Raw genomic sequence first — 24,028 nt, forward strand, 5'->3', positions numbered from 1 at the left:
GCCTGCGTGGCCTTGGGCCTAGCCTATCCCTCTCTTCTCATTCATAGAAAGGCGTGAAAGTGCTTGCTCTGCTGAGACTCCCCAGAAGTTATGGGTCTCACAGGAAGGAGGTAAAGTATACACAAGGCCAGGAATGTTCCCTGTCGTTGGTTTCCAAAGGCCCATGGCTTAGGGGTACTGGTCCCACGTCACAAGGAGACACCCCTGGGCCCCTCAGCACACCTCCCGGCTCCTCTCCAAATAAATCGCTCCTCCTCCCAGCTTCCCTGCCTTGTGCACTCCCAGCGCCCCATGAGCCCCCAAAGCTCTCATGTCTTCAGTAATAAGCCTGCCCGCTTTGGCCTGGCCTCTGACTGCCACTGGCTAGCTGCTTGACCTGGGGCAAGTCCTCACTCTCCCTGGGCCTTGGTTCCTCATCCAAACCAGAGAAATAAGATTATAATGCTCACCTCCCACGGCGGCGCATTTGGTTCGGTGCCCTGCACACAGCACTCGCTCCTCAGGCCTACAGAATTCGTCGTCATTTCTCGTTCTCCCACCTTGTACTGGCACTGTGCCTGGTTATGTGAACTGTTGCCTATGACCACCCTGTAGGTAGATCTCCGTCTTGCAGGTGAAGAAACTGAGGCTCATATTGGGTAAGTGGCCTATGACCACGACTCTAGGCTGCTCTGATGCCCAAAGGCTATGCGCTTGGCATTGTCAGTGAGTGGTTCTGGATCCTGGATGTCTAATGGTACCACCTGGTGAGCACTCAATGAATGCTGATGGCCAGGGCCCACCCCAAACCTGCTGAGCCAGACTCTTGAGGGTGGAGAGTGGGTGGGGTTTGGCATCTTATGTTTAAAAGCTCCACCTACCCCTCACCCAATGATTGCACTGAGCAGCTAAGGCAAAGACCCCAGTTCTACCTTGCCGCCCGCACCCCTCCCACCTCACTCAGCCCACATTCCCCTTCCCCTTGGCCACTGTTTTTTTTGGTGGAGGAGGGGTGGGTGGGTATCATCCTTTCTCTAAGAGTTGGTGTGAAACCTGCAGACCTGAGTTTTCTCTGGGGGGACTTCTCAGCCCTGAGTGCACTCTCGAGGGTAACAGCTGACTTTAGAAAGGCCCAGTGCTCACAGCAGGTGATGTCGTTAGATGCACAACTTGCATGAGGTTGCTGGGAGGGATCCGAACCCCAATGACAAGGTGAGCAAGATCTGGGGACTTGACAGGCCCTCCCAAGGACAGGGAGGCTGCTGGTCCTGGGACAGACAAGGCCATTACCATTACTCCCGTACCTGGTTCCCAGGTCCAAGATGGGCTGTATACCACTATGCCAGCTCTGTCAAAATATGCCTGCACATGGATGGATCAGGATGAGAAAGAGTGGGCAAAACTAAGACCACCTCCCTTAGATGGGCTGGAAATTGGCGTGGCACCCCAGTGCTAGCCCTTCCTGGCTCGTGCCAGCCAACTGTTAAATTTTCAGAATTGTGTAAGCTCGTTGTCAAAGACAGATGCTGTTGAAAGTTAGATTATATAAAGTTACAATTACGCAAATTATATGTAAAATACAGGCAGTATATACTCAAAACTCACCTCTTTCTAGTCATTTTACTACATTTTACTGTCATCTATGTTCTCGGCGTGGAGATGCAGTATACTGGTGTGCTTCTCTTCCCGATTTTGCCTTTGCTGATGTCACATCATAGCCAGAAATTGGCCTTAGTGGAAATATTTATACCCCAGAAATTGGCAAACATTATAAATTAAGGATCTCTCCTTCCGAAGAACTGGTGGTTACACATTTCACGCCGCAGGCTCTAATTTAATTTTCAAATTTTCTTTTTTCTCTTTTAAATAGACATTTTTTTTTAGAGAAGTTTCGGGTTTACAGAAAAACTGAGCAGGACGTAGAGTTCCCATATACCCTCGGCCCTAATACAAGCACAGCACCCCCACTACCATCAACACCCTGCTCCAGAGTAGTACAGTCCATGAACCTAAGTCGACATATCATTGTCACCCAAAGAATTTGGGCTAAGACATACTGACATAACCACCGTGGCAGTATCATAGAGAATAGTTTCACTGCCCTAAGAACCCTCTATAATAATATAATAATAACCCTCTATGAATAATTGTGCTCCAATTATTCATCCCTCCTCTGCCCCCAAATCCCTGGCAGCCACTTATCTTGTTACTGTTTGCATAGTTTCACCTTTTCCAGAATGTCATATAGTTGAATCACACAGTATGTAGCCTTTTCAGACTGGCTTCTTGCACTTAGCAATGAGCCTTTAACGTGCTTTCATGTCTTCTCATGGCTTTATTGTTTCTTTTTATTGTCGACTAATATTCCATCGTCTGAGTGGACCACAGTTTATTTACTCATCCACCTATCGGGGGACAGCCAAGTTTTGGCAATTGTCAACAAAGCCACTGTAAATCTTCATGTGCAGCCTTTGGGGTGGACACAGGTTTTCAGCTCCTTTGGATAAATCATCAGGAAGTGTAATTGCTGGACCGGGTGATAAGAGTAGATTTAGCTGCGTAAGAAACGGCCAGACTGTCTTCCCGAGTGGCTGGACCATTTTGCATTCCCGCCAGCCGTGGATGAGGGCTCAGGCTTTTCCACATCCTCCCCAGCGTTTGGTGGCATCAGTGTTCTGGATCCTGGCCGTTCTGACGTGCGGTGTGTGATGGTGTCTCACGGTTGCTTTAACTTGCATTTCCCAAATAACATATGATGTGGAGCATCTTATTTACCATCTGTATATCCTCTTCGGTGGGGCGTCTGTTAAGGTTTTCAGCCCATTTTTTAAAAATCGGGTCATTTATAATTTAATTTTGTAAAAATGTCTTCTCACGGTGGATAGTCTTAAAAACAATTGTTCTCTCGGGGTCAAACCTGCCAACATCACCTAGCGAGGCGGTATTTTTGTGCAGGAAATGGAATATTGTCCCTGTTTGAAATATGCCAGAGGAGGTCGGGTAAGTTTTCCTCCCACCGCCGAGGCCCTGGACAAGGGTTTGCAGCCTGGCAGTGCCAGACTGCTGCGCGTCTGTTTGCTTAAAGGGGGCAGAACAAACTGAACGTGGCTTTCTTCACATGAACTTCTGTGACCTATGCGGACCTTCCCACTGAATGTGCTGGGGGCTAGAGCGTGGTAAGATGGTGGCATATGTGACACTGTTTGCTGTGTCCCTTGAGGTGGAAAGAGGCCTGAGTGGGGAGCGAATGCCACGTGAACTCTCTGGCTTTGTCTGGAACACTCCCCACACTCTAAGCCAGTCCTGCCTCCTCTCTGAGCTCCATCTTCAGAGGACGTTGGAACCAGGCCCAGGACACGCCAGGGCACACAAAGCCGATCAGGCTCCTCCTGAACACGATGTTCCAGGTGATTAGAAGCGGCAGGAGAGCTGACACCCTGAGGCCAGCCCTGGTCTGAGCACACGCTATAAAGCTCCTTGCAACTCTGACTCTCTGCACAGGCTGCTGGCTGGCGAGGAGGTGAGCGCACACACACCCTTGCTCAGCAGTGTGGTTCAGTGGTTAGGAGCCTGGATGCTGGAGTCTGACGCATCAGGATGTGGATAAGTCCCAGATCTTCCACGAATTGGCTGTGTGACCTTAAAGAAGTTACTAGGGTTCTCGGGTCTGAGGATTCCTCGAAGTCATGTGTGCAAAGGGCCCGGCACACTGGGGGCTCCGTGGAGGGCAGATGAGGGAGCCCCTTTCAGAATTACGATAACCACTGTGGTGTCAGCACACGGCCCTGGGGGTCAAACAAAGCCCTCATGGCTGGGCCAGGACCCTGGCTGGGCCAGTGTCCCCCCTCATGAGCCCCACCCCCACCCCAATCTGCAGCTCCCAGATGAAAGGGGCTCATAGAGGAAATGGGGCCTGCTACGGGCCAGTCAGAGTGGTCTAGGGGCAGGGCCACAGCACCCACCATTGATCTCCGGGGTTACCCGGCAGCCCAGGGAGAAGCTCAGCACCCCACTGACAAGTGGCCAGGTCTGGCTGGAGCCAGGGACTCGTGGAGACCAGGGCTTTTCCCGCCAGTCTGGGATCCCTCCCCCACCCCCGGCCCTGTAGGGCACACAGTGCCCTGCAATCAGCACCCTTCCAGAGCCTTCTGGCTAAGGGGGACTGAGGAGAGGCCACTGGGTGGGAGGAAAGCCAGGGGGTCTGAAATCGCCACAAGGCCTCTCTAGTATCGGGAGAAACTACCTTTGTCGAGAGACGGGAGGCAGAAGTGGCAGATGCCTCGTAGGGCGGGCTTCTCTCCAAATTCACTGCCACTTGCTCCAGGCTCCGCTTGACCAACTGGCTCGTCTGGTTTGGATCTAGTACCGCGAGCCCATGTTGGTCAGTCCCGGCCAGTGGCCTTCACTCCTCCCGGTCCGTGCGGGGGCGGGGCCTGATCTCTCCCTGGGGAGGGGGTAAGTTTGCTGAAGCCTCCCTCTTCCGGGCCTCGTACTGCTCTTCAGAGACCCCATAGGCCTGGGCGGTGGGGGTGGGGGGCAAGGGCCCCACCAGCCCGGAACTTATAATGCGGGACTTGGCTGGAAAGGGAGAAAGACTCTCCCTGTCGGTTTCCAATCCCTGGGCATGTCCACCGAGGCCGTGACGGAGCTCATTCCCTTCAGGCTGGGACCTTTTTAAAAGTGTGGTTTTGTTCTCAAACCCAGAATTTCTGACAGCCTGAGTTAATAAGCCCCCCAAGTGAATTCGGAGCGTATTAATGGGAAAGTTCTAAACGGAATTCCTTCTCCGTCGTCGTGTAAGCAGCTCAGAAAAAATGCTCTTCCCCAGTTTAAGGGTGAGTGTGGCACTTTGATGTGGGCCTGTTTCCTTATAAAGTCCCCTCTGAGGAGGAGGGAGCGAAAACTTAACCGGGAGCCAACAAATTACTTGCAATGTGCAAGCACACATGCTCAGCCCGTAGGAGCTAAAGGCTGGAATATAAATAAATAAATAGATAGATGATAGATAGATAGTAACTAAGGGGGGGAGGGAGGGATGAGAGCAAACCTACCTCCATTCACCACCCCACGACTGATGACCCTTCAATCTAGTTTGGGAATTGGTCCTGAAAGATCGCAGCCCCCTTTCGAAAGCAAAACGGGCATATACACCTTTGAATAATAACAAGGAGCTTCTGGAACAAATGATTTCTCCCAGGAGCAGGAGTGGGCCCTGAATGCACCCTCCAGGTTCAAGGTTTGCCGGGGGGAGAAGCTCTATATCAGCCGCCCTGTTGAAACCTTGCCGAGGGCGAGGACGCCCCTACATTCCCGGAGCCTCCCTGCGAAGCCTCAGTGCCCTCAGGTGCTTGGGTGGGAGGATCACAGCTAAGGAATTGGGGGTGCAGCTGAGGAGAGGGTCCCTGAAAAGGAGAGGGGCAGGCAAAGGCACGCATTGCTGTCAACTTTAGGTGACCTCGGGTTCTCGGTCAGCACAGCCCGGTGCAGATCTACCTGGGGGCTGGAGTCCAACAGTCCAGCTCTGCAGACTTCTCGTTGTGTGACCTATGACCTCTCCAGCCTCAGTTTCCCCAACCGTGAAATGGGGATGAGGGATGGAGGGTAGCCTCGTACTTGCCTCCTGGGGAGACTGAGCGCCGAGAAGAGCCGGTCATGGGAGCAGCTCAGCCCTTGGCCAGCAGGACGCGCCAGGCACGTGGGAACCGCCTGCTATTAACTAGGGTTGGCTTTCCATGAACTTGATTTCCCAGGATGGGAAAGGGCAGTCCTAGCTGCAACCCTGGTCCTAGTGGAGACTCGGGAGCGGGGGTGGGAAGGGAGGTGTCCGAGCTGGAGGGCAGACACGAGGCAGGAAGAGGAGGGGGAGGGCGGGCGCTGCGCCCCGCGCCCCCTCATCCGCCCGCGCCCAACCCTCCGCGCCGCGCCCACCCCGCACTCACTCCGGGAGGCTGGGCGGCGGCGGGCGCGGGCCGCGCGGGGCTGGGCGCGCCGATCTATTAACGTCTGTGTGTCTGGGCCGCGGGTCTGCGGCGAGGCAGGCGCCAGGGGCTCGCCTGGAACCAGATGTGCCGCGGCGCCGCTCTGGCCGCCACCGGCGCGGCGCGCTCGCACGCACGGGCTGGCGCGCACATGGCCGGGCGGGGCGGACGGCGGCTGGCGCGCCGGGCCAGGCACTCCCTGGGTTTCGGGGTCGACCCCAGACCCGCGTGTGTGTAAAAGGGACCCCCGCCCCCACCCACCGGCCGCGCGCCAGCAGCGCCCCGCCCAGATGGGGTAGTGACCCTCCCCGGGCACGCTGGGCTCCTCCGGGTGGCGTCCGCCGCGCCCGCTGGCCCTGTCCCCCGGGTGGCAAGGATGGCTGGCTTCTCAGAAAGCCCAGCCTCCCCAACACCCCTTACAAGGGCTAGGGACTCTTTCCGCACCCCCCACCCACCACCGAGTTTGTTTTCCTAAGTTTGTGTAAGATTTTTTAAAGTTCTGAGTCAGAGCTTCCCCTAAGATGAAGAGTTTGGGCCACACTGAGAGATGCCAAAAACGAGAGAAGGGGAGCAGGAAACGGGGCGAAGGAAATGTAGGGATTGGGGCCTTTGAAATACGTGGATTTGGAATGGGCTTTTTCACCCACCACGGGACGTAGGAGGCCTGCATGGAGGACCTCCCGGCTTGGCACAAATCTGCGTCAACCACAGGACAGTCCCCGGCTCTGACTGCGGAGGAGCAGCTTGCTTCACCCCCAGCCCTGGGGCCTTCTTGGGGGTGCTCTGCTTTTCCGGACCAGCCGCTACCCTCTCTGGACCTCCTCTTGCGTCCTGTACGGTGGTGGTGGTGGGGTTCTGTGGGGGGGGGGGAGAGGGCTGGGTCCCCAAAACTCCCAGATCTCACAGCAGGGAAGGGTGGAAAGGTGGGGAGGGGTTGGATGGGAAGGGGACATTTTTGTCCCACCTAGATAGAGGTGGCCTTGAGAGCAGAGAGGAAGGATGGGGCGCAGTGGCAGGGCAGGGCCGAGCAGGCCGCCGTGCTGGGGCCTTTGGGCTTGGGCGGGCCCTTGGTGTGCTGCCCTTCCCCATGCTTTCCAGAAGAGAGTTTCACAGAAAACCTTTGCAGACATGTGGAAAGAGTGGATTTCCCCCGTTTTGCAGCTTTCCTTGTTCTGGAAATGGGGAACTGGGATGCTGAGTGGGGGCCCTCAGGGGAGCCTGTCAACATCGACACTGAAAGATAAGTCTTCCTCCATCTCCCGGAATACTCACGCCGCGCTGGGGCAGGAAAAGAACTGCGAAGACCTGGGGGAGCCGCAGTCGGGTGCTCCTCGTCGCCTCACTGCCATCTCTGTGGTGTCCTAGCTTGCCCTCTTCATACATATATATGAAGAAGGGAAGAGAGAGAAAGAGAGAGAGAGAGAAAAGAAGAGAAGAGAGAGAGGAAATTCATTTCTGCAGACAGAGGGATCAGGAAAGGGGGGGAAGCTTGTGACAATTTACACTGATTTAGCGTGTAAAAGCCTTCCCGTGTTTGAGTAGACAGAGAATCGGGGCTACCTCTGTACTGGGACCCAAATTCCATCCATTCATTCGTTCATTCATTCATTCAGGTGTTTCTTAGTTTCCTATTTACTGAGTATCCACTATGTGCCGGGCACCGTGCCAGGTGCTGAGAATTAAAAGGCGGGTTCCGTCCGGGACTGTGACAGGGCTCCCGGCCCGATCCACCGAGCTTCTCCTGAAGCGTCTGTGAAGGACGGACCCCACCTCGGGCACACGCAGGGCATCGGAGCGTTCCTTTTTAACACGCTTCCCAGGGAGTTCCAAAGAAAATCGTCAGTGGACAGCCCTTTGGGAAATACAGAAATCTGCTGTCAGCCCCTCCTCCAGGGCCAGGGGGTGGCAGGGGTGGCAGGGCTGGTTCCAAGTCGTCGGAAAAGCAGACTTCGAATGCCAGCGAGTCCCCGTGTCCTGCCCCTCAAAGCATAAATCCAGGACAACTGGGGGGACCCACAGGGAGAGGGATTAAGGCTTACCATAATGGAGAATTTTCTAGAGTCAGGGTTGGCTATTGTTCAAGGGTGTGACTGGGAACCCATTAGGGATGTCGCAGATGGCTTCGTGCCCGGGCCGCTGGTGAGGCTGGGACACAGACAGGCGCCCACCCTGCTGACACGCAGCAGGGCGTCATTAGACTTGAGGGCACCGGGACCCGTGAACCTTGTGTGGGTGTGGGCAGGGCGCTTAGATGTGTTGGAGAGGAGTGACCAGCTAAGCCACACGAAATGGGAGCGGTCTCTGTGCCCAGGTGCCAGCGCTCACCCTGCCTCCAGCAGCAGGTGTCGGCTGCCAAGCACTTAAGTGAGAGAGAAAATGCCATGCTGAGTCCTTAATTGCAACTTTGCCTTGGTCTGGAAATGGTTAACGAAGGCCACTTTCCTGTGGGCACGGACGGAGCTGAACATGAATCCCTGCCTGGCTGTATGACCTGGACCAGTTACTTAAGCTCTCTGAACCTCACTGTCCCCAGCTGAGAACAAAGCTCAATGACGGTGCCTTCCACATTTTGGAAGGCAGGGCTTTATAACTCAGTGCCAGGCACATAAAAAAAGTTTAATAAATGAAAGCCAAAAAAACAACGGGGTGGAGAAGGGGGTGTCTATCTCTTCTCACCCCAGGTCCGAGCTGTGGTCAGAGAGGGGCAGAAACACTCAAGACAGCGGTTGGAGCTTTGCTAAGCCGAGCCTCAAACTCACATTTTCCAGCATGCCTGGAACTCAGAAATGGGTCATAAAAGTCTCCAGTGATGCTTTAAAGGTCAGCCTCTCTGGGAGCGCAGCATCGTCCCCAAGGCAAGGTCACGGGAGGTCTCGCCAGCCTCAGAAGGCAATCAGTGCCGCACTGCCTTTGTCTCGGCTGCTGTCGATGGGAGGGATCCCCACGATGGAACCCCAAGGTGGAACAGGGGCAGAGAGACAGATTCTTCTGGGGCCACAAAAAAAAAACGCAACTCTCCATCAAACTGACTTTTTAGGGGGGTGTCTGTGGACAGGATTCAGAGTCCCTGAACCCCTCCAAAGCTGCATGCAAACTTTAGTGTGCACCTACCTGTGTTTTTCTGGGGATGGGTCCGTAGAATTCCTGATTCCTCAAGGGATTCGTGATCGAAACAGGGGAAGAACCATCAAGCCAGGGAAAGATAACAGTGGGGATGGTGGTCGTCTGCGCAGCCCCGCCGTGGTTGACGTATCCTTAAGAAAGCCCTGGGCCGTGCCACCCTCTTGGCACCGCCCTGAGAGGCAGGTAGACCTACTATTCTTGCCCCAGAGCACGGGACGGGAAACGGAGGGCACATGGCTTTCTTGACTAAGGACGCCTGGGGGATGCTTTGCTCATTCGCAGAGGCTCACGTGGGCAGCCATGTGCTCTCTGGGTGAGCTGCTGGTTGTCCTCCCCAACCATGCCCACCTGCTGGGTCAGAGATGTGCTCCCCTAGCTGCCCTCCCCCCGCCCGCCACCCCCCCCACCCCGCACACACCCGCAGGGAACCCAGGAACAAAAGGGGAGCAGGAAAGAGGAAGTGCGTTCTGAGGGCTCGGACCTCAGTGGGCGGAACCTGGGAGCCCTTGCTGGGAGCCTAGGCCAAGTCGGCACCCCTTTCTGCGCCTTGATTTCCCCATCTGCAAAATGAGGGCCTTTGACAGATGACCAGTAAGGTCCCTTCAGGTCCGAGTCCTTGAGAAGACAGGAATAACAGGCTTGAGACCCCCAAGCTGCCTCAGAATTTTTCAGAACCGAGCCACAGGCAGTTGGACCGTCTCTGCCCCTGGCCACCAGCCCTCGCCCTGACCCGCAGATGCTGGCTGCGGGCTTTGAGAGGCCCAGGAGCTCTTGGCTGAGAGAGGACACCCCCGCACTGAGCCCTGAGCAGCAAATTCACCCTGGACTGGAAATGGTTAATGAGGGCAGCTTTCTTACAGATACCAGCCCCTTATTAAAATGTAGGTATTACAATAAATTTGGCATTTGGCCACCAACCTTAGATTGAAACCAGACGCTAACCCCCTTCTCAGACCAAATTTTGAGCAGAGGGCGGCTGTCTTCTTCCTAAACGACTCTCGACCCCCACCCATCCTGCACCCCCACTTCTGCCAGGTGCTCCCACTCTCTGGAGCTTGGTTTTGGGGTCTCAGGAGTGGAGAAGACTGGGCTGACCATAGACGTGACCAGAGGAGCCTAGAAGTTTGAACCCCTGAAAGTGGTCAAGGGAAGCCTGGGAGGTTTGAAGGACCCCCGAGCCTCTGAGATGGTCAGCTGTATCTGCCCTTTGACCTCCTGGCCCCCTTTCTGTGCCTGAGACTAGGACACAAATATCCTCTGCTCAGTAGCTTTGTCCCTACTCCTACTTGGGCCTGATAATCCCAATTCGCAAAGGCTTCTGGACCTCAGAGGTTTTAGCCTCACCCATCCCTGCCCCGTGGCTTCCCCGAGTGGAGCTACCACTCCACCTCCTGGCTGCCCTCCTGCTGAGAGTTTTCCCCAAAGACCCCCACCCAGAGCGGGCTTGGGGCTCCCTAGCCATGCTGAGCCACCGTGTGTGTCAACGACATGTCTCCCACTGTCTGTCACTCCCCTCCCGGTGCCCACTTCAGGCACTCAGGAGATCACCTTTCTTGCCATTCCCTGCCAATCCCAGTGTCTCTCTCTGCCAATCTCCCTTTTCTGTGTGTTTTTTTTTTATAATGACTTTATTGAGCGATACTTCACATACCGTACCATTCACCCATTTAAACTGTACAATCCAGTGATTTTTAAGTATATTCAGGTGTACGACCATCACCCCAATTAATTTTAGAACATTTGCATCACCTCTAAAAGAAACCCCACCCCCTTTACTCATCCCCCTCCATTCGCTCCCGCCCCTGGCAACTACTAATCAACTTTCTGTTTCTATAGATTTGCCTCTCGCGGACACTCTGTATAAGTGGAATCACACATTGTGTGGCCTTTTGTGCATGGCACTGACTTCCCTCACTCAGCGTGTCTTCGAGGTTCATCTACGTCCCCGCGTGGATCAGTATTTCATCCCTTTGTACAGGCGAATAATATTCCATAGTGTGGATGGACCACATTTTGTCTATCTGTGCATCAGGCGATGGGCATTTGCATTGTTTCCACTTTTTGGCTATAATGCATAAGGCTGCTATGAACATTCAGGTACGAGTTTTTGTGCGGACGCATGTTTTTATTTCTCTTGGGTAGATGTCTAGGAGCGGAATTGCTGGGTCATATGATAACTCTGTACTTAGCCTTCGAAGGAACTGCAGGCTGTTTTCCAAAGTGGCTGCACCGTTTCACATGCCGCCAGCAGGGCATGAGGGTCTCAATTTCTCCAACACTTGTTATTATCTGGTTTTTGATGCTAACCATCCTAGTGGGTATGAAGTTGTATCGCTCTGTCGTTTCGGTTTGCATTTCCCTCGTGGCTTATGATGTCACACATCTTTTCCCGTGCTTATTGGTCCTTTGTATATTTTCTTTGGAGAAATGTCTATTCGGATACTTTGCTCACCTTTTTAAATTGCATTATTTGACTTTTTATCGTGGACTTGGAAGAGTTTGTTGTATTTCTTTTACATACAAGTATCTTATCAAATATATGTTTGTGAATATTGTTCTCATTCTGTGGGTTATCTTTTCACTTTTAACGGTGTTCACAAAAGTTTTTAATTTCGATGATGTCTGATTTGTCTTTTTGTACTTTTGGTGTTACCTCTAAGAAACCATCGTCTGGCCTTCTTGAGGGTAAAGAAAAATGGCTTTGGAGGTTGAGACCTCCCATCTTTTTCTGAAATGCGGCTTCCTTCACTTATATAATCCTTCGTTCAGAAATATTTTTAAAACCAAACTTCTCGCTCGGTCGAGGGGATACAGCAGTGACGAGGCAAACTTAGTCTCTACCTTCCTAGAGTTTAGACTCAAACCGAAGAGATAGGCATGAAGCAGATAACGAAAACGAAAGAATGACTCAATTACAGATGTGTGGGAGAGGGACAGGGCCCAGGAGCCTATAGCAGGGAGACCTATTCCGATCTGGGGCCCGGGAAAGCCTCTCAGGGCGGAAAATGTAGGCTCCGACTAAATGCTGGATAAGCACTTGCCAGGCAAAAAGGGTGCAGTGCTCCAGGCAGAGGGAACAGCATGGGTAAAGGCCCTGAGGTGGGTCGGAGCTCATGCTGTCTGACAAGGCAGATCCTCCTCTTGGCGCACTGGCCCCTCTACTGGGGATTCTTGGGGACTCCAGTGGCCCCACAGAAGTGTGGGCAGCACACCGGGTCCTTTGTACATGTCAGGGAGAGGCTCCAGTCCCCAAAGAGACCCAGATGCATTACAGCTGCCTCCAAGGCTCTACCCATGTTTTTAGGAGCCATGCAGGAGCCTTCCCCAGCCTCTTCCAGGCTCCAGCGTCAGCTCAAGCCCGCTGAGACTTCCTTGTAGCTACATTAGTCACTGGCTTTGGGACTGGGGGGTGGGGGCGCAGCAGTCCCGGGCTGGAGTAGCCCATGAGCTCGGCTTCTTACACGCTGCACTGAGGCCCGTGAGGCCGTGGGGGCATGAATGGGGCTGCACTGCCTCTTCCCCGCTCATCTTCGTTTCTGAGATGTTTTGTCCTTCTCCAGACTGATAGCTATAAAAACGTGTCAGCGTCTTGGGTTTTTGTTCACAGTTAATGAGGTGAAACATCCTTGGAAGGGTGGGGGGCAGTGGCTGACAGTGGTTGACCCTCCCACCCTCTTGCCCCAAGCCCCTTCCTCCTCCCTGTGGACATGACCTCACGTGACTCAGCACCGGCCAGGCCTTTATGGCTCTGTAAGGAGGCCCCTGGACCCTGTGGACAGCCCAGGACAGAGGGCAGGCTCCAAAATTTCCCCATACCCTTCCAGTGCCTCCTTGTTCGTTCATTTGTTCATTCATTTATTCATTTAATACTCAAAACACTGACCTCGGGGAGGCCATGAACCCTGACAGCAGCCGTGAGACTGTCCAAGGACCCCTGTCCTGGCTCTGCCCACTGGGGTGGCCCGTGTGGCTTCATTCAGTGGCTAGAACGAGAAAGGCCTTCAGGAAAAGGGCTCCATCTTTCTGTCGTGTTCACGGACAATTTTCCCAGGGCTGGGGCTAACTCCTCCCTCCGTTGTCCCTGGCAGGGGTGTGGCGAGAAAAGAAAGAGCCCGAGGTTTGCAGTGGGTGGCCTCTTAGTCACTGTGTCACCCTGGGTAGGTCCTGGCCCCTCTCCGGGCCTCCCTCAGCCTTCTCTGTAAGGCAGAGACAACCCTGCCTGCCCTTCTCGAGGCTGTTGGGGGCCTCTTGGGACATGATGCTGGGAAGTCTGCCTGTGCCATCTCACCAGAGGAGCCAAAACCCCTCCTTCAGGCCTTGTCCCTAGTCCCTGAGTGTCCGGGACTGAGGCCAGTTTGGCCAGAGATGAAACCAGCTCTTAAGCCCCTTGCGTGGGATTCTGGCTGGGTTGGGGCTGGCCTCCTGAGGAAGCCCCCGGAAGCCCAGGCTCCCTTCCCCACAGGGCCCCAGGGACCATACCTCTTCTCCTTCCTTTCTTCCTTCCAATATTGTTGACCCAACTCAGTGCCAGGCCGGACCCCGGCCCAGCTCTCACAGGTCTCACAGCCTGGGCCTCCTCCTCCTGGAAGCCCCCCTCCCCCGGCCTGCATGCCCAGGAACTGCACCTCACACCCCAGCCCCAGAAATGCCTTGTTGCCTTTAGCATCCTTCCTCTTGCTTGTTTCCTGGACCCTAAGCCCCTGGCAGCGGCTGAGGAGGCTGAGGATGCAGTTTCCAGAATTCCTGTCTGAGCCCTTCTCCCCAGGGGTCCTTCAAAGGAACCCAAATCTTTCCCAAAAGACCTGGGTGTGTGTGTGTGGTGGGGGGGCGCCCTGAAGTCTTTGCCGGTCTCTCCGCGCCCCCCACCTCCACTTCCTTCCTAAGACTTTCCCCGGCTATAAATATTTCTGCAGCTCCGAAGCTCCTTTGACCAAGGACCAGTGTTAATTTGTTAAATCCACATCAAGGTCCTGGGGACCGTTGTTTATTTTTGCGAACGTGTTGGCAGAAATCACGTTGGGGGGAGGGGAAGGCAGCTTATTTGGTCAGAATAAATGCTAATTAATAAAAGTTATTTATTTGGGTTGGAGCTCTCTGCGGCCCCAGGGTCAGGAGCAAACCGACTATTCGAAGCGAAAACAAACAGAGAGTGTCTCCCGACAGCTCGAGAAAGGCAGAAACGAAGAGGCCAGGTTTATTTGTCTTGGGAAGAATTTGCAGTTAATTCCCTCCAGACTATTTAGGCCCTTAAATTACACGGAATAAGAAAAACCATGGGTGCGGGGGAAAGGAGCCAGGAACACTTGATCATTTGGCTGAGAGCACAGTTTTTAAATGTCTTTGGCCCGCAGTCAGCCAAATAAATGGTATGTGTGAAATAATTTAATGGCAGAAAACTGTGCATCAGTCATTTTTTTTTCCATTGTAATATAATCGGGAACGAAGTAATTTTGGTTTTAAGGGAGAGAGAGTGTGGCGGGCCTGCCCCATCTGAATACGTTTATCTCTTCCCTAATCCGGCCCCTCACAATAGCATCTAAACAGCCAGTGTAAACGGAGGTGTGGTTTCAGGCTTTATTTTTAAACCCAGAGAAAAGCAGAACTTTTATTGACAAAGAGGAAACTTTGGCACAGCCCAACGCGAACCAGCAGGCCCCAGCACTAGCTGGCCTGAGGCTTAGAGTGTTTTTCAAACGCTTCCCCAGAGGGACACACGCCCACCACACTGCATTTCTCGGGAGGTGATTCAGGAAGTTACGGTAATGAGTATCAGGCACATCCGCTGGGAAGCAGAGGCTGGCCCTGGAGCACTGGTGGAGTCCAAAGCTGTGGGTTCCAGTCCTGGGTCACCTCGGGGAGACGCTGCCTGAATCGTCCTCAACCTCGGCACCAAGCGGCACGCACGCAAGCCACAATGCTAAGGGCAGCGAGCATTTATGGAGCAATTACTATGCATTTGGCACTGGACTCCACTCAGCTTCTCATGGGGCCTTCGTGTGACCTGGGGCAAGCCCCTGCCCTCCCAGCCTCCAGAGGTGAGGTCTTCCTCTAGAACAAAGAGGTACCCAGGGCTCCCTTCCCACGGGCTAGGATGGGAACTTGGGGGCATTTACGCACCAGCGAGACGCCACGAACCTGAAGACGTCTCCCAGAGCTGGGACTGAAAGCGAGACACCTTCCCTAGGTGAGCTAAGTGGTCGAGGGAGGAGCTCTCCTCCAAGACAGGCTCACAGGCTTGGCTGGACGAGCCTTCCCCCGGACGTGGATTCCAAGCTCAGATCCATGGCCGTGGGCATGTTACTCAGAGCCTCAGTTTCCCCGTGTGTGAAACGGGCAGGTGCGAGGACTTAGCGGATGGAAGCACGTGGAGCGCTGGGAGCCACTCCTGCCCAAAGCGACTTTTGCTGAGCGCATCCCATCCCATGCCCCATGCCCCAGGGGTGGAGACCAGCTGGTGCGGGGAGCGGGGCGGGCGAGGAGGGTCTGGGCCTGGCAGTGGCAGTACATGCCTTTGCGTGAGTGTTTTTTTGTTTTTTTTTTCGGCTCCAAGTCACCTGCAGTTTGGAGAAAGAGTGGGGTCGTTTCTTCCGGTGCCCACTTGGCGGGGTGAGCGCTGCAAAAATGGTTTTCATTTAAACACCCTCCGTTTCGAATTGCTCGGAAACTTCCCCCAAAAGTCTCCTTTTTTGGCTGAAATGCCTCCTGCGCTGGGTGTGTGCCCACGCAGCGTTGCCTAAAGTGGGGCGGACATCAGCTTTGCAATGGCGGGTGTTCCAGAAGCTTCTGTCCCGCCCGGCCTATTGATCACCACCCGGTTTTCAGCACAAGGGCCCTTGTTGTTTTGGTTTAAGGTTTCTTCCCGTTCGGGGGTGGGGGGTAGGGGGTAGGGGTGGAGAGACATTCACAGGCACCAGACATTCTTATCCATCTTCACCTTCTCTTGGAGGAAAGGGGTGAAGAGTGAAGACCCAGCCAGTCCAGGAGAGGAGCCCGGCTCGCTTGGGGCCACTCTGTGCTCCCTGCCACTTCCTACCCACCCCCTCCCTCGTGTGTCCCATGTGTTTGCAAGTCAAAGCACTGAACATAAACTCCTGGGATCCGTCTAAACCTTGGCACTGCAGGCATTGCGGGCCATATCATTCTTCGACGTGGGAGCCTGTCCTATGTAGCGAGGAGTGTTTAGTAGCATCCCAGACCTCTGCCCATTCCATCCTGGTCCTGACCATCAAAAACGTCTCCAGACATGGCCAGCTGTCCCCTGGAGGCAAAATTGCCCTCGACTAAGAAACACTGGTCCAAACCCAGCTTTGGAGGTCATGTTTCCCTAGGCACCCTCTATGATCCCTGCCTGACAGCGCCCCCTGCCCCCGACTCCCATTCCCCCCCTACAATCACTTACCAGTCTCGTGGAACAATGTAGCCACAGATCGAATCAGTTGGTTGCTCAAGAGTCAGTAAACCCAGCTAACCTGGGAGCTTGTTTGAAAGCAGAGGTTGACGGTGTTTGTTGCAGGGCCTGGAATGTTCTAGATGCTCGGCGGAACAAATGCCCAGCACCGTGAGAAGAATGTAGGATGTACAAAGGGGACGTGTAACTAGAGTAGCAAAAACACAAGGTATGGACTAAAATCTGAAAGGTCGAGACACCTTCTGTTGGCCAAACTGGGCAAGACAGGTCTTTCCAGACACCGCTGGTTGGAAAGGCTCCCCGGGGGAATTTGTCCACATGTAGCATAGTACTCACTGGCCCAGCAGCCCTACTTCTCCAGGACTCTGCCCCAAATATGCACGGGCAAAACCAGGAAATCGCATTTGCACGAGCTTATTCACCGTGGCATCCTTTTGGTTGCAAAAGATTTGAAGCACGCCGAGTGCCCATCGCCAGGGCTGCAGTGAATGACCCACAGCGCCATCACACAGCCCCGTGCCACGGGGCCACGAAAAGGAACAGGAGCGACTTCCGTGCCCTGGACGGAAGAAGCCCCGGAAAATATCATCAAATGGGAAAGAGAGAGGTGCAGAAGATGACATGGGCTGCAGCCTTTGGAAAGAAGAGGGGTGGAAATATTATATGTATTTTATTGTATTTGAAAAAAAAAAAAAAGCAACGCTGGAAGAATAGAGCCAAAACTAATTTCAGAACTGAGTCCTTACAAATGGAGGGAGAGGGACAGAGGGAACAATGAGTTATGGACAACAATCCAAAGAGAGGGCGAGGTCTGCTGTGCTCGGTGGAATGGTATCTGGAATATTATTAAATAAAAACAGGCCAGTCGAAGCACCAGCGTGTTCAGCGTGATCTCATGCTTATAAATTTTTTTAAAATGTGCATTTGTAATCTTGTAAAGTGTGGGGAGTGGAGTTGGGGAGAGGGGAGTATTTGGTTTTACTTTATACCCTTCTGCGTTGTTTGAATCTGTTGGTGTGACAGTGATATTACTTTATTATTAAAATATGCGTTTTTAATAAGAGGATCAGATACTCAAGGAAGTGCTGAATTGAGCAGTGTGGTTGCTAAGCGCTGGGTGAGTGAAGCGGGGAGGAGGGAATGCCATGTGGACTCACGTGGTCAGGGAGGGCTCCCTGGAGGAGTGGGCAGTGAGCTGATCCCTGGAGGGGGTGAAGGGTCAGTATTTCTGCCCCTGTAAAATTTAAATGTGGAAATAGTCAAAAAACCTCCTGCTCCCTCTGGAAACTGGGAGTGGTGAGGATAACGGATTCCTGTGAGCACCCCGTGATATGTGGGTGCTACAGTCTGCGTGCCACGGACCCTAGGAACTGTGACTCTTACTGCTCTTTGTGACATATTCTTAAAATTCAACAGCAAATATCGATGGCATGTTTACCATGCCCTAGGGCCTGGGCCAGGTTTGGAGAACACTCGGGTGTCTCCTGGGCCTTTCGTAACCAGGTCAGTGGTCCCTCATCGCAGTGGCGCCTGTCCCCTGGCTCCACAAGATAAGGGCCGGGTTCACCATTATATCCCCAGCCCTAGCAGCGCGTCTGCCGCAGCAGGTGCTCAGGAAATATGTGTTGAAGAATGGATGGATGGATGGATGGAATGGATGGATGGATGGATGGATGCAGGAAGGAGGGAATTAAGGGGAAGTGCTCCTGCTCTTGGGGCTGGACCATCCCCCTGCAGAGGGAGACCGAAGAGCTCAGTGCGAACTGCTGAGCGGGGGCCTGAGCGGTGACCAGTCGGCGCCTCCGGGTCCCGGGGCGGTCCGGCCAGGCGGAGGGCGCTGCCGGCACCCACCGCGCGCTGTCCTCCTCTGCCCTGCTGACTCTCGGGCTCCTCCTCCTCCCGCAGGTGAGTGTCCCAGCCCCGGGCGCGGCGGCGCCGCCAAGCGGAAGAAGAAGCAGCGGCGGAACCGCACCACGTTCAACAGCAGCCAGCTGCAGGCGCTGGAGCGCGTGTTCGAGCGGACGCACTACCCCGACGCCTTCGTGCGCGAGGAGCTGGCCCGGCGCGTCAACCTCAGCGAGGCGCGCGTCCAGGTGAGCGCTGCCCGTTCGTGGGCCACCCGGGGGACCGTGCAGCCACCATTCACCCAGGGGTAGGAAGTAGTTGCCCGGGTGAGGCGTTTAAGAGCAGAAGCATCTGAGACCAGAAGGGCCGAGGTTCAAATCCAAGCCCTGCCACTTACTAGCTGTGTGACCTGGAGCAAGTTGTCTAACCTCTCTGTCCCTTAGGGGCGCCTCTCTGCAAAAGAGGATCACGTGGGTCTATTTCATAGGGCTCTTCAGAGAAGTAAATGAGTTAATATATTTGTAAAGTGCTTAGAGCAGTACCTGGCACAGAGGGTTTCGATAAATAAAAGTCGTTTTAAAGTGCTGAGTGCCTGCTCTGTGCCGGCTCGGAGCTGGGTGCCCAGCACCATCTCTCCTACTCCAGCCTCATAACCGCGAATGCTCATTCGTTCCTTCGTTCATTCGCGTGCCCATTCTCCAGCACGAGGCACCATCGATCACCTTCATTTTACAGATGAGAAAACTGAGGCTCAGAGAGGTGAAGCTGCCAGTCCGGGGTTGGTGGACACACACTGGGTCCAAAAATTCTTGGGTGCCCTTCGCAGCCCGCCGCACCCTGCTCCCCACTCCTCCCCACCCCCAGGTCTGGTTTCAGAACCGCCGAGCCAAGTTCCGCCGGAACGAGAGGGCCATGCTGGCCAACCGCTCCGCCTCGCTGCTCAAGTCCTACAGCCAGGAGGCCGCCATCGAGCAGCCCGTGGCTCCCCGGCCCACCGCCCTGAGCCCCGATTATCTCTCCTGGACAACCTCGTCCCCCTACAGGTGAGAGCAGGAACCTCCTGAGGTGGGGTAGGGGGGCGGCGCAGCCAGGGGATCCCGTGCGGAGTGTCAGGGCCCTTTGAGCATCCTTTGAGCATCTATAGAGAGCTTCGAGGGGTGCCCAGGGCCCCCTGGATATTGGAGTCCACCAAGCGGTGCCTGGGCAGGTGTGGGCATGTGTGCTCGTGCGTGTGCACGTGTGGACGTGTGGGTGTGGTGAGAGCATGTGTGAGTGTCGCACATGTGAGCATGTATGCACGGGAGTGTGTGTGCATTTCCACATCCATGCGAGGGCGTGACCGTGAGTGTGCGCGCGTGTACCTGCGCGTGCACAGGAGTGTGTGTGCACCTGCGAACGTGTGCACATGGATGTGGGAGTGAATGTGTGAAGGCAGGAGAACACGAGGCCTGTCTGGGGGGGAAGTGAAGAGCCCACGTCACTCTGAGAACGTTGAAAACCTGCGGGAAGATTTCTAGGCTGGCAGGGGAGCCCCAGCACCCTGTGTCGGCGCCCCCGGTGAGAAACTGAGGCTGGGCCAGGTGAGAGGGTAGCCTCCCTGTCCCAGGGACCTGGCTCGGGTTCAGAGCCAAGTTCTGGGGCAGTTTTCCCTAGTTAAAGCTGGAAAAAGGCCCCGAGGTGGCAGGGTGAGATGGAAGAGGGAGGAGGTGCTAGGAAGCGGGATTTCTGTCCCCCGCAACCATCCGCCCCTGAGTCTACGCGAGCGGCTCTGCTGGAGCCCTGGTCTTGCTGAAGGTGAGATCCAGCAGGTCAGCTTGTGGGATCCGAGTGCCTGTGATGCCCACGTTAGCCTCTCAGCTCTCTCAGCTCCCTCCCTGCCCCGTCCTGAGGCGGGAGAATCACCAAGAGGCATCCTTAAATACAGGTGTGTGTGTGTGTTCATCTCCATCCTGCTGCACACCAGGCCCAGTGCAGGTGCTGGGGGTGAACAGGGCCCAGGCCCTGCTCTCAGGAAGCTCCTGGTCCGGCGAGGTATGCCCACAGACCCGCGGCGGTGGCTCCATGTCCCAGTGCCACCTGTGGGCATTCTGACTCCTCCCCAAATCCCGAAGCCCTGGGTCACCCCCACCTCCAGGGGAAGGCTTCCCAGGAGGGGAGCAGGAGGGCCAGGGGCTGGGATCCAGGACTGACAGCCGGAACGGGTCAGCTCTGGGTAGCATGCCAGCCATACCAACTCGTCCTGTGTCTTATGTTGCCCCCAGCACGGTGCCACCCTACAGCCCTGGAGGCTCAAGCCCCGCGACCCCGGGGGTCAATATGGCCAACAGCATCGCCAGCCTCCGTCTCAAGGCCAAGGAGTTCAGCCTGCACCACAGCCAGGTGCCCACGGTGAACTGACGGCCAGCCCCACCAGGACCCAGCTGCCTCCCTGGTCTACAGTGGCAGAAAAGAGGGCAGACACACAGGAAAGCAACCTCCTGTCCCCTGCCCCCAGGGCAGGCTGGTTGGGCTCTCCCAGCCCTTCTCACCAGCCGGGACCCCTGGACCTGAGAGGCTGCTAAGGTGCCTGAAGCCGGGCTCAGCCCCTCGTCCACGGCCACTGGAGACTCTGGCCCGTGACCCTCGGAGGGGCTGGGCCAGAAGGAGGAGCAGGAGCTCACCAAGGACCTCACTTACTTTGTGTATTGAAACCAAATAGCTTTTGTCTTCAAGAAATAAAGATTTTTTAAGCCCAAAAATGTAGAAGGCAGCAGACCCATTAAGGGCTGGCCATCCGGGCCTGCTCTCGTCTGCGGCAGCCGCGGGGACTGCCCTGGGCCCAGCTTGGACCAGCAGCCAGCAGGGCCCGCTGCCCTCATGTCTGTGTCTTCTTTCGAATGAACAAACTCCATCACCCCCCAGAGTCTCAGGGGTGGGGAGCCAGATGGAAGGACGGAGACCTACCTCAGGCCCAGCAGAACCCAGGGGTTCAGGTGACTCTGAGCAGGACCCCCCGCCCCCGTCTGGTCAGGGAGTGTCTCGTCCGCCTTTTGGCAGAGGGCAGGGTGGGTGGCCATGGACTGGAGGAGATGCTGAAATTAAATCCCTTGCTTCTGGGCGTGCAGAAAGTGTGGGACCCCTCTGGGCATTGGACTATACTATGGAGGGGCCTGGGCAAATGGCCCAGAAAGTGGGCGTGCAGAGCAGAGGTCCCAGGTGGGCTCACAGGTGGTCCTAACAGCCAAGGCCACCAGAAGGCCTTCTCCCAAGTCTCCCAACCCCCTCTTTTGCAGATGGTAACTGGGGGTGACAGAGGGCTCATGTACCACCAGGCAATGACATCGTTTGTGAGGAGTCTGTGGAAAACTGTGGGGTGAGGGGAGTGGTTTGAGGCCAGCCCCCTCCACCTGGCCCTTCTGAGGGGTACACCCTCCAGGGAAGGTAAGAGGTCATTTCTAGTGAAAGCCTCAGCCAGCCCCCAGGATTAGGACAGCACTCCCCCTCACGGTGACATAGCAGTCACACCCTGATGGGATCGATATTCTACAGTCTTCTTCCCCCCCCCCATACACATCGGAGTGCCCCCCAAAGTGCCAGAGTTCCCACTCACAGGCCACATGACAATCCTTGCATGAGAGATGGTCCCCATTTTTGTTTAGAAGGTATGGTGACTGTACCATGAGTGAGGTGAGGGCTCTTCCCCATTCTCCCTCAAGTCACCCCTAGATCTTCTTCCTTGTACTCCGCCTGGAATTCCACCGTGAAAACGTGGTCCCTGAGGGTGGAGCGCGGCCCCCTGCAGATGTGCAGACACCTCTGAGGACACTCGCCGTGTGACTTCCTTGTGGCTGGAGGGTTGGGACTCTGGTCAGTAGGAGAGCATGGGGCACCGATGGGGGTGACGGAGGCACAGCCTCCAGCAGAAGGCGTGGGAGGGGGCGTGGCGTTCTGCCGCTGTGTTCAGCTGGCTCAGGCCCACCTGACCACGAGGGCTGGGCCAGAGCAGGGGAGCTGCCTACCCCTGGATGGGGGGTGGGGGACACAGCCCGAAGTTTCCTTGCTCTGTTAAGTGTTCTCTAGGCCTCCATTTGCCATTTATCACCGAACAAACATTATGAAACGCTTGCTGTATGCCGGGCCCTACCCCCGGGCCCAGAGGAGATTGCAGAGAACTGACACAGGTTCTCTGGCTGCAGAGAACACACCCAACGCAGGGGCCCCCCAACCTGGTCTAAGACATCCAGACAGGCTTCCTGGAGGAGGTGTCCTGGAAGGATACAGTTCATCAAACAAAGAGGGGAGGGAGAACAGTGTTTCTGGCTAAGGGAACAGCATGTGCGGAGGCCCTGGGGCAAGCCAGAAGCTGTCTCTTGGGGCCAGTTCCAGGACTGGATCTCCTGGGGCAGGACGAAGATGAGGACAAGCAGGAGCCGGCACAAGTGGGGTTCGTGTGGCCACATCTAGCAGTTTGGGTGGCATCCTGGCTTTGGAGAGGCAGGGAGGGGATTTGCTTGGGAGAGGGACATGCACCCTGGCCTGTGGGCGGAGGTAGAGCGATCCCTGTGGAGGCTGAGGCATAGGTCCAGGCAGAGGGAAGGCAGCAGCTTTGGACCAGATGGAGACAGAATGGGCAGATCTGGGAGGTGTTCCAGACACAACAGAGGCAGGCGTCGGTGACTAAGGACAGGCTGAGGGAGAAGGCAGAGGCCAGGGGGCCAGGATCTGGCTTAGACACATGAAAGTGCCCGGGAGGAAGAAACCCTGGAAACGAGACCTGCCTGGGAGAAGTCTCTGGAAGACGCTGGCCTGCCCTTCCACCCAGGCAAGAGCTGGGGCCATCCTGGTCTGAGCAGGATCCTCCCTCACAAAGACCTTCACAGGGTCCTCCCCTACCCAGGGGATTTGCACCAGCGAAGGGCTAGCCCGTGGGGCCCACAGTGGTATGCTCCTGGGCGGCCAGGAAAAGCGGTTTCCTCCCCAAAAACACGGCCCTGGGAGCGATCGAGTGGACAGGCCCACCCGGACACCGACCAGCGGTCCAGAGCGCAGATGGAGGCACATCTGGCCTATGTGCAATCCAAAAGCAGGGTGCCGTGAAGCACGGCCAGGTTAGGGGTGCCTGCGGCAGGGATGGGGGTCGCACCGGGTGGGGGCGGGGCGCCGGCTGAGGCTTGGAAGGCAAGTCTCAAGAATGCCAGCTTCGGAAAAAGCCGGGGGCCCGGTTCCCACAGAGGCGCTGGTCTTGCCATGGGGCGCAAGGATGTCAATGGCACTTCCTCCTGAGAACTCTAGAAAAAACAAACCGGCTTAATCGTTCGCACATGTTGCTCTGGAGAGCTGAGGGAGGGGGCACGGCGGCCCTCCCTGTCAAAGAAAATATATTCAAACATCGCAGTCGCATCGTAACCCTAATTGCAGGGCTGTGTGAGAGCTCTCTGGGCGCCCGGCCCGGGATATAATTGTCCATAAGGAGAAGGGTACCCGAGGCCCCATCCCAGGCTGGGAATCCTCTCTGCCTCCCTTGGTCCTGTTCGTGAGTTTGAGAGAAGGCGTCGCGTATATCTGCTTCCATTTTCTGTTTGAAATACAGGGACTGAACTTGAGAGAGAGAGAGAGAGAGAAACGGAAAGAGAGGCCGACTGGCCCTTGTGAAACCCCAAACCTGAGAAATAAAGTCCAGAGTTTTCCCTTGGGCCTCAGTGTCCCCCTCTGTAAA

At 55.5% G+C, this 24,028-nt stretch overlaps 1 protein-coding gene across 3 annotated transcripts in view; it reads left to right on the forward strand.

Moving 5' to 3' along the window:
- Positions 1-21,075, forward strand: part of PRRX2 (paired related homeobox 2) — a 39,521-nt gene extending 18,446 nt beyond the window's left edge. For 2 of the 3 annotated variants that reach the window (XM_039861410.1, XM_039861411.1), the window contains exons 2-4: positions 18,394-18,581; positions 19,198-19,376; positions 20,595-21,075. In XM_039861410.1, the coding sequence (XP_039717344.1) occupies positions 18,394-18,581; positions 19,198-19,376; positions 20,595-20,730 (503 nt within the window). In that variant the 3' untranslated portion in view covers positions 20,731-21,075. Of the gene's footprint in view, positions 1-14,572; positions 15,116-18,393; positions 18,582-19,197; positions 19,377-20,594 lie in introns of those variants that run through there. The other variant, XM_039861412.1, reaches the window with a different exon arrangement.
- Positions 21,076-24,028: the final 2,953 nt, after the last annotated feature.

Source organism: Pteropus medius, unplaced genomic scaffold, assembly GCF_902729225.1.
Source record: "Pteropus medius unplaced genomic scaffold, Ma_sr-lr_union100, whole genome shotgun sequence".
NCBI lineage: Eukaryota > Metazoa > Chordata > Mammalia > Chiroptera > Pteropodidae > Pteropus > Pteropus medius.